General features: G+C 41.5%; 1 protein-coding gene across 2 annotated transcripts; it reads right to left on the reverse strand.

Annotated features, from left to right (window-relative positions):
- Nucleotides 1-31: 31 nt before the first annotated feature.
- Nucleotides 32-6,634, reverse strand: tigara (TP53 induced glycolysis regulatory phosphatase a). 2 transcript variants are annotated; one of them, XM_040024963.1, is made up of 6 exons: nucleotides 6,060-6,634; nucleotides 5,203-5,240; nucleotides 4,966-5,087; nucleotides 4,622-4,672; nucleotides 4,409-4,519; nucleotides 32-918 (listed from the first exon to the last, which is right to left on the reverse strand). In XM_040024963.1, the coding sequence occupies exons 1-6, from the start codon at nucleotides 6,128-6,130 to the stop codon at nucleotides 523-525; spliced, it is 789 nt and encodes a 262-aa protein (XP_039880897.1). In that variant the 5' UTR covers nucleotides 6,131-6,634; the 3' UTR covers nucleotides 32-522. The 2 variants fall into 2 exon arrangements, with proteins under 2 accessions (XP_039880897.1, XP_039880896.1); XM_040024962.1 differs by having other exon boundaries at nucleotides 4,595-4,672.
- Between the last annotated feature and the right edge of the window lie 6,987 nt (nucleotides 6,635-13,621).

Raw genomic sequence — 13,621 nt, forward strand, 5'->3', positions numbered from 1 at the left:
AACATGAAAAGATGAATAAATAACAACCAGCTGAGTTTATCGAAACGACTTTATCAGGACAGAACCATCACAGGTGCAAACGTACATTTTTACATCAGTAAAGCATTTCAGTAGTCGCACACGCCACAGACTCCTTTAGCTAAGAAACAGCAGCTTTTACTCTAAATAAATGTGTGGACTGAAAAACAGCCACACAGAGACCGTTCACACGTTCCACAGTTTAATGGGCTCGTAACATTCGTCTGTCCTTGTTGACTCAAGTGTTAATTCACAACAATGGAAAAGTAACTGATTTCCAAAAAGTAAACACTACTCCGAGTTCTTGTGCAGATTTCTGGACCCCTACGGGATAAATTCAGAAATGAGGCCTCGCTAAACCACAGAGTCGCCCACGTATGTAGTAATGAACAGCCAGACAATAACAACGCGATGATGAAATTTCCTGCAACACAAACGATCCGAGGCTGAGCGAAGGTGCTTTAATTACTGTTTAAACGAACCCTAAGAAAAGGACGTAAAAGGTCACGATCTGCGTTTCACGTGGTCCCCTCTGTGGATAAAAACACAGCGGATCCCTGATAATATGAACTCGTCGTCTTGTTTCCTCACGGTTATTATAAACCGACAAAGGCCCGTGTTCGGACTCAGAGAGAACACGTGTGCTTGATCAGAACCCAGAGGTAAGCGGCAGTGCAATTCCTCCACAAAGTAGCGCACCACCACGCACATGTAAGCCCCATGGGTGACCACCAAAGCATGGACGGGGATATCCTTGACCCCATCGTCGGCCTTCCCCTCAGTAGGAGTCGCCTGTGACGGAGCAGGTAACGGCGAGTCGTCCTGCCCTCTCTCGCTGAAGTGTTCGGCCCCAATTTGCTGAAGCATTTTCTCCAGAAACTCTTTGAACCGCTCCTTCACCTGAGCAGAGCAAAAATCTGTTATGAAAAGTTCTCCTGCTTCTATTGTTGTACATACTGTAGAATGAGACCCAGGCTTCCTACGGCGCTGAGGGATGAAGGTTAAAGGTCGTTTTATTCATAGTCACGTCCTTTGGTATAAAAACTGCACATCTTTCTGATGCAACAACCTGCAACTTGTTTAAAAAAGGGAGGGAGCAGGCCTTTTGCAGAGGATTTGAGTGCTCTGTGCTTGTGTCAAATCTATATTTGAAGATCAGCGTCACCATCACGATGTGCTGGTCACGTCCTGGATTTGACCAGAGTTCATGTCCAAGCTAGAACATAATGGACGAAGTCTGACGAGGTATCTTGGAAATAGAACATCCTTCCCTCCAACAACCCCTCCTCCTCCTCACATCCTGTCCTCACACACACACACACACACACACACACACACACACACACACACACACACACACACACACACACACACACGCGGGCATGTACTTTGATCAGCCCAACGTTCTTTCACAGATTCACAAGACATTCAGTCATGCAAAGAAGACAATGATATGCTAATCATAACTTTATAGAGCTAGGAGGTGAATGCTTCCTGCCACCTAGTGGAAGTATGTGTACATTACACCAAGATACCTCGATATTTGAAGGAATATATAAAGGAACTGGGCAGCACGGCGGTGAGCTGGTTAGCACTGCAGCCTCAGTTCTGTGTCTCTCTCTGTCTTTGCTCAGACCGGTGACCTGTGAGTACTTCGAACTCAAGACTTCATTTTAATCTTAACTAAACAACTGTAAAACTTTATGGCTATATCGTGCTGGAACCAAGCACTCAAATGCACCTTTGTGACTGATCTTTATACACGATGTGTTACCAGGAACCACATTAACACACAAACATGAAGTAAATAAATAAAACCAGAGGCCTGTGCTAAGAAGCAAGATTTCATATTATATGGGTAACGTCAGGGCTAACCCTGGGTTTTCTGTATGTCCACAATAACCTATGCTAACCTTCTCCAAAGCAGGTCCGGTTGACCAGCTGACCAATCGATTCTCTATTTGCATCACTGTGAGGGTCTAAAGTTTTTCAGCAGCATCTAATATCTTTGCATTTCCCTGTTGATCAGTACGAAATACACATTCTTAGATAGAGCTTATTTTTTCCTGTTGGCTGCAAACAGTTTTACAACTAAAGCATGAACACATGATCTCATCTATTTGTATCCCACTTGCTGTCCTTATATCAAATGTGCATTTCAAACCAAGGCTGCAGCTGAAAGGATGAAACATTCGTTTAATCAAACAGTTGATTATAATCCATCAGACTTTCCCATGTTTTGATGACAGAGCTGCAATTTTCACAGCTGTTGTTGTTTCTTATTATAGTAACTCAGCACTAGTAATACTTTTTTTTTTTTTTTTTTGCCTGTCCCGTTTGGCTCTTTTGCATCAGAATTATTGTCTAAAGGCAAAGAAAGGTGCCCAACGGATTTACTTTACCAAATTGACCATCCCAGCCTTGCAGTAATGGTCCATTTGATTCACCTTTTATTGTTTATTTTATTTTCACTTACTGAATACGAGACAGACTTGACTGGGGGAAAGAAGGGGAGAAAGAAAGAGGGAAAGAGAAACAGCTGAGAAGAGGAACGGGGGAGAAGGGCAAAAGACAAAAACCAACAGAATGAGCAGAAAAAAAAATAAAGAAGAAAAAAAGAAAAAAAAATGCATATATCGATCACCTGGGTCACCTGCTGAGAAAGAAAAAAGAAAACAAGCAGAAGAGAACAAGAGTAATAGAATAAACAACATCACAATGATATATGGGAATATGACAGTAAATACTAAATATTAAACATTATTGTGCAGCACATAAGATCAACAGAACACAGTGTGCTTTGAGGTAGGAGCCAAAAAGGGTGTAGTTTGTGGGTGTGATCACCCGTGTGTACACCTGTGAGCATGGACGCGCTTGTTTTTTTTTTAAAAGGTTCCTTCATGTAACGATCTGCTAGAGGGTGTGGGGGGGCCACAGCCCCGTCCTCCAGGGCATGAAGCAGGTATGGAGGAGATCAAAACTCCAGACATCCAGAGGCCCCCAGAACACAAGAGACCAAGGAAGACCAACAGAGGGGCAGCCGCGCCACTGTCCCAGAAAGAGCTGAGGAGAGTCCCAGATGAGGGCTCACTCAGCAGCCGTGGAGCAGAAGCCAGGGGGGGTTGCAGTGACGCGCCCGTGAGCTCCGCCGGCAGCCAGCCGTGCCTGAGTGACCGAGCCCCAGGCCGAGAGGCCGGGGGCACCCCACCTCCGAAGTGGCCCGAGCGAGCCCCAGGCTCCAGGCCCCGATAAGCGGCCGCCAAGGAGTGAGCCGGTGTGTACCCGGACGCCCACCCCCAGACACAAAGAACCACCAACACACCGATGTCTGAGGGAGTCCGCCACTGGCAGGGGAAGTGGTGGTAGGGGGAGATAGGCCTCCAAACCTTGGAGGGCCTGAGATGTCCCCAGAGAGGTGGCGCCTGACACCCAACCTGACACACAGACACAGACATACAGGCACACACAGACACAAACATCCATTCCCACCCTCATGCTCTCATATGCACTTACTCCACACTCAACCAACGTGGAGACAGACATAAAGAGACGCTGTACACACGATCACACTCCCCAAGCGTACTCTAAGCCCCGGGTCTAGGTACCCTTGCCCCTGGAGGGGGGGAACTGCACCCAGACCCAGGTGGTGTTACCCTTTTCCCTGCGGTGGGGGGAGGCAGACCGCCCCGACTCCGCAGCAGCAGGGAGGCCCCACACTCCAGACCGCAGTCGGACGGCCAACTATTAATACTAAAGTGCTCTTCCACTCACGCTGCTGTGCTGTGTTTAACTTCTTCATGTTTTTGCTATTATATAATTCTCTTTGTAAAATCAGCTGATCAACTGCTGGTATTCTTATGCATAGCTGTGATTGGTCAGATGCTGCCAACACCACATCTCTCATGTGAATGCGGGTGGGAAACCCTCGGTAACTAAACGAGTTGACAGCCAGCTTTATGTGACCGCTTATCCTTACTGCCGATGATAGCGTGTATCCAGATAAAAGAAAGATACCCTGGGTATGTTGAGCCGCTCTATGGTTCAGGGGTCGGGTTCAAAAGATTACAGATGCTATTAATGTCCACATAAATAACAGAAAACCAGATAATCAGCAGGGATGCAAGGACCTGACATCAATAGGGTGACTTTTATGGCCCGTGTTTATCACCAGTGCCACATCTGTTTTTGAGATGAAGAGTGGAAAAACAATAGAACTGTGAGTGTTTTTCATCTTTTTGTTTTTACTATTTTGTTGTTTCCCACGAATAAAAAGAAAGTAATTAATTCAGTCTTGGCAATAGGCCTGAATATTATTTATTATTTTTCATTATCAGTGATCCAGATTTCACCAAGACTCTCTCCTTTTACAATAAGACAACCTCAGCCTCACCTGCTCCTGCGTCTCTCCTCCCGGAGGTGTGAAGCCTGGAAACGTCTGACCAGCCGCCTCGGCCATGTCTTTGACGTCCTGTAACCGCCTCCCTTCAGCTATCCCAAAGCTCTGAAAGATCAACTTATTCATTGGCACGTAAACATCTGATCAATAAGTTTTCTGGTAAGTTTTGAGGTCACTCGCCTTTTCTATAAGCAGAGGGTCACACACCATTTCTAGAGCGGAACAGCTGCTGTTGTGCTTCATTATTGTTTCGGTGGTCTGGATGGAAAAACAAAAACAAAATGTAATCTGATTACAGAGAGGAGGAGGGTGGCTTTTATAAGTCTGCCACGAGTACTCAGTCAGAATTACATAAGTGCTCAGTGTTCAAAGGTCCGACTGCATTTATCTTCTGAGCCTTCATTTAGATCTCATCTCCACACCTGTGAACTTTTATGACACACAGAAACAAATCCACAGACTCACAAGATAAAATAAATCAATCAAACTGGATCTTTTGAAAGGCCAGACGCTTTTTTTTACACTGCTGTTGTATAAGGTTCATAGTTTACCTGTTTTGCCCGCAGCATGTTGCTAACAAACACGTTGGTGAACTTGACATGGGCGAGGTATCGCCCTGCAGCTTCTGCCTGCTGCAGCCCAGCCTCAGACAAAGGTGCGTCTATAGCCTGGCCTGGGTGGAAGGAAAAGGGGAAATTAGAATAAAGCAGCTCCATTATTCTATTTTTTTTTTACCCAAAACAAGCAATTTTATTCTAATGAAACAAATATTTAGAATCATTCTTTACCTTGCAGCAGACCATCTTTGTTGTACTGAGTTTCCCCACTGTAGGAAATAAATGACAGGAGATAACACTGACAGAGTTTGGTGCTCAACAGGCACTCGTTTGATTTCACATCTGTTACCACATGAATGCAAATCTTTTATTACACCCAGCATGAACGTGTTGCTCACAGCCATGACTTTCTGTATGCCCAAAGCTGTACTTACACTTTTAATGACGACTGGCTACTAACACGTCTTTTTGATGATTCAGTTATTTTGAATCACTTAATCAAAATGGCCAAAATAAATGCATAAATCAACAAATGTCAGGATAAAAAGAAATTCACAAGTTCTCAGTTACAGATTGAACCCCAGTGACACGCAAACTGCAAATAAATTACAAAGACAACAAACATTTGGAGTCTGCACTGCTAATTTTGATTTTATTTTCATGGTATCTTCGGACAATATGTGGTGTGTGTAAGTGGTTTTACCTTTGACCCACAAAAATCCGTTTTTTGATTTTGTAAATGAATGAACCTTTATTGTCCCGCGTTTATTCTGCCCCCTGGTGGCCATCGTGAAACGTCGCACAGACTAAACAAACGGTACAAACCCGCTGGGAGAGTCACAGTCTTATCATATATTCTTATCATATATTCTTAGCATATATTCTTATCATATATTCCTCGTTTTAGCTTAGAAGCCGCTCTCCGTGAACTCCGGTTAAGACCACGATAGAAATAAACACATGTCCGTCACTGCTACACGTTTTAAAACCCCTCCAAACACGACAGACTGAAGTCTGTCAAAGTACAAGTCGCGCTCCTCGGAACCCTGTGGTGCTGAACTTCATATATTATCGTCGGATGAACTTACTGTCGAACAAGGGTCAGCCCAAGTGTTAGAGTTTTCATGCTGCGGAAGTCAGAGACCGGGTAAAGACGCATTACTCATTGCACGAGTCTCACGGTGACGGAACACGGGAACACTGGTTTATGGCGTCAGGGGGAAATTACAGCTGCCCACAGAAGCGCATCACCCCCACAGATATATTTAGCCCGACACCATCCACTGCACGCTTGTAGGGTACAGATCTTATTATGAAGATGAACTCTGGAAAGGTGTCGACACACCTGTGATCAGTCACTGACTACGACATCCAGGGGAGATTATTTGAGCAGCTACTGAGATTGGGAGTTTTTCTTAAAGAGAGTCCAGGTTACAAAAGATTTAGACGTGCACATATGATGCATTATACATGCATTATACTACTACACAGGTAGCTTAGTAGTACAAAAGTTGTATAATCGAAATATATTTCAAGTACCTAAAGTAAAGCTAAAATTACATATTAGTAAATAATAAGAAACAAACAAACAGGATGTTTATCTGTTTGTAGGATATCAGTTATTTCTGGGGCCACATGCAAATCGGTCATATTTTCATGTAGGGGAGACCGGGGATAGTTGTAACATTTTTGACATTTCTGTCTGTAAATTGGAGCTCTTTTAAGGTAGTGGATTCAAAATGTAATGCAAAGTATTTACATGTCTCTGCTATTAAATAGTGCAGCTATTTTCTCTGCAGCACAATTACCCATTGCATGGTATGGTCTCAAACACGAAGAGTGAAATGTTACAATTAACCCCCTAGTCTGGGTTAGTTGTAACATATCCTGGGGTGAAATGTAACACAATGAAATAAGGGTACTAACAAAATATTAACATGTAATCTTTGTTTATTCAACACATGAATGCACTTAGAGCCATTTATGTAGCTGTGTGTGTGTGTGTGTGTGTGTGTGTGTGTGTGTGTGTGTGTGTGTGTGTGTGTGTGTGTGACAGAATGCAGAAATCTAGCTTTTGAACATATTCCAACCCCCCAAAAAAGACAAATTATGGAATTTTCTGCAACTGAATATTTCATTCATTTTGGTTGGTCTTCCTTGAGTTTGGCCTCATTGGCTCAGTGGGCATTATAACCTACAACTCTTGCACCAATTTTGAACATAACAATGAAGCTGAAAAAATGTAGTTGTTCACCAGCATCGCAATTCCATTATTTTTATCATGGCTTACCTTGGTGTGGTTTGCAAAGTGCTTCAGAAAGATGAGGAAATCTGTTTCTTGCACCCATCCTGATTTATTTCCACTACCAGTACTTCCTACTGGTCCATCTCTGACACAGTGGTCTGCATAATGTATGTGTGGGAACACAAACAGTGAAGTAATTGTGTTGCCAATGGCATTAACCGCATATACAAAAGCGACCAGTGAACCTCTCTCTGCTGATGTCGTTGCCCCAACTTGTTTAATATAAGTTAAAGTAATAGTGTGGTAAGTTGTAACATCTGCATTATTGTTACAACTGACCCAGACTGTAGCTGTTACAACTGATCCAGACTCCTATAGCCATGAACTAGCTAACATTACAGCCTACGGCTAAAACACTAGCACCAGGGGCGGAGCGTGGGGGTGGCTTACTAGGCTTAAGCCCGGGTTGTTTTGTCAGAAGCCCGGGGTCTTTTGGAGTGTAATTTTTTTCATAGTTAGATGCCTGGCTGACAACTGTATAAAACAAAAAGTACACACAATATTCGAAGCACATAGTGCACACTGTGGGAATTTACGACTGTGCGTGAATCCCCCCTGATATTGGTATGATCCGAGCTCAGGCACTAAGCGACTGAGCGAGGGGGCGGGGCAGCTGCCTGCCTGTGAGTGCGCTGTTGGAGAAACGGAGCCAGCCATGCTAAGGAGAGCTTAAGTTTGAGCAGGTACCAAAGCAAATCATTCGTACCGTACAAATAATGTAAATATGACGGTGCATCACGAAAGATTGATATCAAACTGATCACTTGACCCATATTACGTTACTCGCTCTTCAAGTGAATCAACAAATGGCGAAATGAAAAGCCGAACAAATGCTATTTTTTAGAGAGTCTTAGCTTACGTGTGTTTGTTTCATATTTTCAGTTCTTACCCTCCCCGACTAAATCGGTTTCAGTTATGTACTGAAATATAAGAATGGACATTAGAGGCTTCTTTCAAAGAAAAAACTCTGGTAAATGTTATTTTATATATTATGTTTTGTATGTTGTTCAGTATATTTCTATGCAAAACAAGAGGGATTTCAGTACACAGCAGGATATTCACATTTGTAACCAGATATTTACACTTTAGGGATAAAACATAAAACATTTTTACTGTACAACATCAATTTAGAGTAAACTTTTGTTTTAGATGAATATTGAAATATCTTTTGAATTAGTTAAATGTCAGAATAAAGAGAGACAGAGCTTCTATTTATCATCACTTTGATCAAATGTAGGAGTCCATGTACACTAAGTTTGTTAATTAATAAGAAACTCCAGACGATTCCATTCTGAGCTGAAGAAGCTTCTGATAGGTTAGTAGAGTCCATGTGAGTAAACTGGTGGCACACCTGTGGATGCATATAAGGCAAAACACAGAGCCTGTTTCTGTGACATGGGAAAATCAAGAGATGTCAACCAAAACACCAGGAACAGAACTGTGGAGCTCCATAAGTGTGGCTCAATTTTGAATACAATTTGGTGCCATTTACAATTAAGAAATACAGATAGTTTCTCTCTTTACTCTTAAAGTTAACAAATATGTTTTTTATATTTATCAATCTAAAAAAATAAACATTTAGTCTGATTTGATGTTACAATTAAAAAAGTGTTTGTGTTTTGATCTGAAGAGTTTGTAAATATCTGTATATTTGATGATTGTCAGCACAAAGAGAGAGAGAGGAACAGAGAGGGAGAGAGAGGAGAATGAGGACAGAACAGAGATGAACAAGAGCAGGTGAGACTCACATGTTAGTCAAATGGTCGTTTACCAAAAGTATCACCGTATCACAGGTCCTCATGTATCTCGTACCTAGTGTTTCTTTTTAGGTTTGTTATTTTTCAAATTCTATATTTATTAAGTTCTGCAGCTTGTTTGCACAACAAGGATAAATAATTATATAAACTTTTCTCAATCTAAATAGTGGACTTTGGTAGAATTAAAAAAATAAGTGTAGTGCAGGTCTATGATGATTTTTAGTGCTACTATCATCTAGTTCTGATTCTGGTTCTGTCTTGGTTAAATCCTAAGTAGTGATGAGTTTGAACTGTTGTAGTCCTGTTTTAATTCCGGACCAGTTCTGGGTCTGGTTGAATTGGGGTTTAGTCCCTGTGTCTTGATGCAGCCCCGACTTTGTTCTGCCTTGCTGCTTAATTAAAAAACTAGTTTAAGGTGTCCTGCACATGTGATATATATTTTTCCCTATATGAAGTCATTCTTTTTTGAACAAAACTCAAAACAGAGCCATATTAATCTTTCAGTCATTTCTAACCCCCCCCCCCCCCAAAAAAAAAAAAAAAAATTCCACATGCATACTACCCTTTAGGGCTAAGCCCCGGGTGTTTCAAATGTCTGGCTCCGCCTCTGTATTTCACTAAATATAAATAATATAAATGATAAATTATTAGATTGTGAATAATCTAATATGCATATCCACATAATTATGGATTATTATAATTATGATTAAAAACACACACACACACATGTTTTTAAAGAAAATGCATTAAGAAACAGATTATATTAGATTTATATTTCAAATATGATAAAATGCTGATTTTACAGCAGCAACATTGTATCTCATTTAATAAACTTTCTGCCTGCACAGATAGTCAAACAAACTGAATCGCCATAAATACATTATTTTATATTTATTACTTAATTGTTTTATACTCGTTACTTTATTATTGTAGCACTAGGAATAAACAATATGATTCAAACTTGTGGCCATAGTATGTACAGTATCATTGAGAAGGTATAAAATGTCTCTGTATGTGCGTGTTTTATGTGTATAGATTTTTTTAAATTATTACTCATGATATAATATTGTCCAGACAGGCTCTGTAAGGACACGAGGAGGAAACAGTGACAGAAGGCGCTGTGTGAGGCAGCGGATCCGTCAGCAGCTGGATTACAAAGAGCACAGGTCACAATGACACCTGCACCAGTTGTTGCACTGCATTCAAGCATAAAAACAATAATAAACACAATGTTTTCGTTCTCTAACATTTTTCTATCATTACTTTATTATGGATTAGGTGGAGGAGTTTTTAAGTGTGGATAATTCAATAATAGATTAATTCAGTAGCAGTTTGTGCCTCGTTCTCAGATGGACAGGAAGTGGAGAGAGACAGATGAGACGAGGAGATGGAAGAGAGGCAAAGAGTGAGTCGCAGGCAGAGCGAGTTTACGTCTCACAGTTTTGTTGTCTTATGGTTCCAAGTGCTGTCACCATTCTTTACATTTTATTATTATCTCATAACTTGTTTAATCGGCTACCATCTCTCCTGTGGACTCTTTAATGTCTACCTTCTCAGATCAACACAGCCCTGCCCTCCAGCAGCAGCAGCAACTCCTCAACAGCAACATTGTATCCATCAGTAAAACTGTCACAAGGTGGGATGGACTCATGCACAGACAAGGGAAGCTAAATGCAGTTCCTTTTATTAACACACAACACCAGGTGCAACTATATACAGGTGAGAGCGAGCGGGGAATCCAGAGGGGCACAGGGGAGGTCCGGAAACAGGGGCTCTTCACACAGTTCCAAAAACACAACACACCAGCAACTCAGCTCGCCCAGGCCTCCAAGGGAAAGAGAATCCAAGGTTACTCAGTAGTCCAGCAATGAGATGTTTCCAGCTACTGCCTTAAGTAGTGGATGCTGGTGAAGTGATGAGCCAGGGGTGCGAGGGCCAGGGGTGGGAGCCCGCAATGAGCTCCGCCCAGGCGACACACAGCGAGAGGGAAAGGAAAACAAGAAACATATGTAGCCAACCTGGGTCAGCCGGGCAGACACGGGGACCATGACAAAAACATATATTTGCTTTGCATTGACCCCACCTGACGACAGTGATATAGTTTGATGCGTTTCCATATTAGATTCTTCATGAACGTGTGCTGTTGCTCTTCAGCCTGGTTCTAGGTGCCCCTTTTTAACTTTGAGCACCTGCCCCTTTAAACATCTCTGCACGGCCCTGGATTGGACTAAGGATATTATCCAAGGCAAAGGATGGTCAGAGTTTCTGTTTGAGAAAAACATGTTTTTAGCATAAATATTGACCTTGCATATTACCAGCCATTATGCCTGTTGTCATAATTTTAGGAAGACAGAGTGAACTTAAATCCCACATATGCAGTTATATGATGCTAACAATGTCCAAAATGTTTTTTGATAACTTAATTTTATAAAAAAAAAACAAGGAAACTTGTATTATAGTAGGACAACGTATATCAAAAATCCTATAATTATTTTATACTAATAATGTTATGCCTACATTTAAAATAAAGACCAGCTGGGAACGTGATTTTTTTTGGCGTAGATGTTAAAAACAACTGGAAGGAATTTATTCTAATAAAATTTCTTGCATATATGCATTTACAATTTTCACGTAACATGCTCCTGATTACAAAAGTTACAAATATGTAAATATTGACCTTTGTAAAGCTGCGTGTCAGTTTCTTTTACATTTCTGTTTTTAAGCGTGAGTTGACAGATTTTTTTAAAAACGGTAATGTGTCGATGTAAGGACTACACTTATTGTGTCAGTTTTTTTACACTATCGCTGTATTTAAATTTCAAACATAAAACTTGTGTTGATGCCGTCAACAAACCTGTGACCCTGATATTGACACATTTGTGTGTGAAAAACACCACAGTGTGTAAGGTTTATGCCACAGCTGCCCTAAATTAACAATATTGCTAAACACCAAAACTGTTCTTTAAGTTTCTGTTAAGTAATCAAACTTTCCTTTTTGCTAAAGCATATAGTTAGGGCTGGACCAGGTGACCCTGAATCCTCCCTTAGTTATGCTGCAATAGACGTAGGCTGCCGGAGATTCCCATGATGCACTGGGTGTTTCTTCTCTCTGCATTGAATCATATCTGTTATTAACCTCTGTCTCTCTTCCACAGCATGTCTTTATCCTGTCTTCCTTCTCTCACCCCAACCAATCACAGCAGATGGCCCCGCCCCTCCCTGAGCCTGGTTCTGCTGGAGGTTTCTTCCTGTTAAAAGGGAGTTTTTCCTTCCCACTGTCGCCAAAGTGCTTGCTCATAGGGGCTCATATGATTGTTGGGTTTTCTCTGTATGTATTATTGTAGGGTCTACTGTACAATATAAGGCACTGTGAGGCGACTGTTGTTGTGATTGGATTTCAGATTGTTATTTGCCTGATAAATAACAATATAATATTTAGATTTTGAACAAGTTTTTAACAGATTTCTAAAATACACATTTTCTTGCTTTAATGAAAGGTTGTCTAATAAATTTGCTGAGCACTGTAGCTGCTCAGCAGAACTTCATTTGGCAGCAAGGTGATTTGTGACACACTACATGAGAACTAAGTGCAAAAAGTCCAATGACTGTTCTAAACAAAGAGCTGCTTTCTCTGAATATCTAAAAGGGGAAATGTATAGTTATGGTAATAATTAAAAATAAGACTTTTAGAAATCTTGGAGGATAAGTAGTAAAGATACTGGCTTGAGTTTGAGACTTATGTGGACTGCACCGACTCTTAGAACATATAAATATAAAACATGTGGAAAAGCATATCGCCACACGTGCCTTTATAGTAAGCCCACTGACCAGAGAAGTGATTACTATGATCTTGTTACTGTGTGCCTCTTCTGGGAAACTCCTGACATTCATATAGATTCCCCCTTTTCCCTAATTACTCCGACATTCTCCAACAGCAGCTGCCGGCTGAGCAGGACACACACGGCTCACAACGCATCACATTTGTAGGTCTTCATGTTACTTTACTCTTTACTGCTGGCTACACTGTATCCCAGTCTTATATTGCACTTTAGTCTTGCATGGCTTTCAATGCATTATTTATTTATTTATTTTTAAATCACCAGTTATGTAAATTGTATTTCCTTTTACCTGCGTCTTTATTAGCAGACGCTGGTACTGGTTCCAAGGCCCCGCCTCTGCCATCTCTCCCTGAAGGGACACTGCATCCAAGTTCAAGCATCCATGAGATGCACGACACCTCACATTTTGCAGCTCTACAGGATTCAGACGCTCCACTGCGGAGACACCGTACACGGTACTGCATCCAACACATCAGCTGTGGTTCTTTTAATCTGCAGCAGATCCAAAGGAGGAGTAGGACCAGAACCCGTTTTGGTTTTGTGACTATGCATGCATGACTGGATCAACAGGTTCATACACATTTGCAGAAACTGCTTGAAATTCTGGTGGGATGAGTGCATATTGTCCCACGTTCATCATCATCATCATCACCGATGCAGTTAAAGTCGCTGCTGACTTACACACAGACAAACTAATGTCCTGATCAGGAGACAGACACACAGCTGAAAAGGAACACAGGCCTGGGAAA

This window comes from Simochromis diagramma, unplaced genomic scaffold (assembly GCF_900408965.1).
Source record: "Simochromis diagramma unplaced genomic scaffold, fSimDia1.1 OVJJ01000293.1, whole genome shotgun sequence".
NCBI lineage: Eukaryota > Metazoa > Chordata > Actinopteri > Cichliformes > Cichlidae > Simochromis > Simochromis diagramma.

What these genes read in the sequence shown, in the direction of transcription:
- tigara (XM_040024962.1), bottom strand. Translation starts at nt 6,130, where the DNA reads ATGCGTCTTTACCCGGTCTCTGACTTCCGCAGCATGAAAACTCTAACA. An exon ending in ACCCTCTGCTTATAGAAAAG is followed by an intron (nt 4,520 to 4,594) that starts GCGAGTGACCTC and finishes TTGATCTTTCAG; the next exon opens with AGCTTTGGGATAGCTGAAGG. An exon ending in GAGGAGAGACGCAGGAGCAG is followed by an intron (nt 919 to 4,408) that starts GTGAGGCTGAGG and finishes TGCTCTGCTCAG; the next exon opens with GTGAAGGAGCGGTTCAAAGA.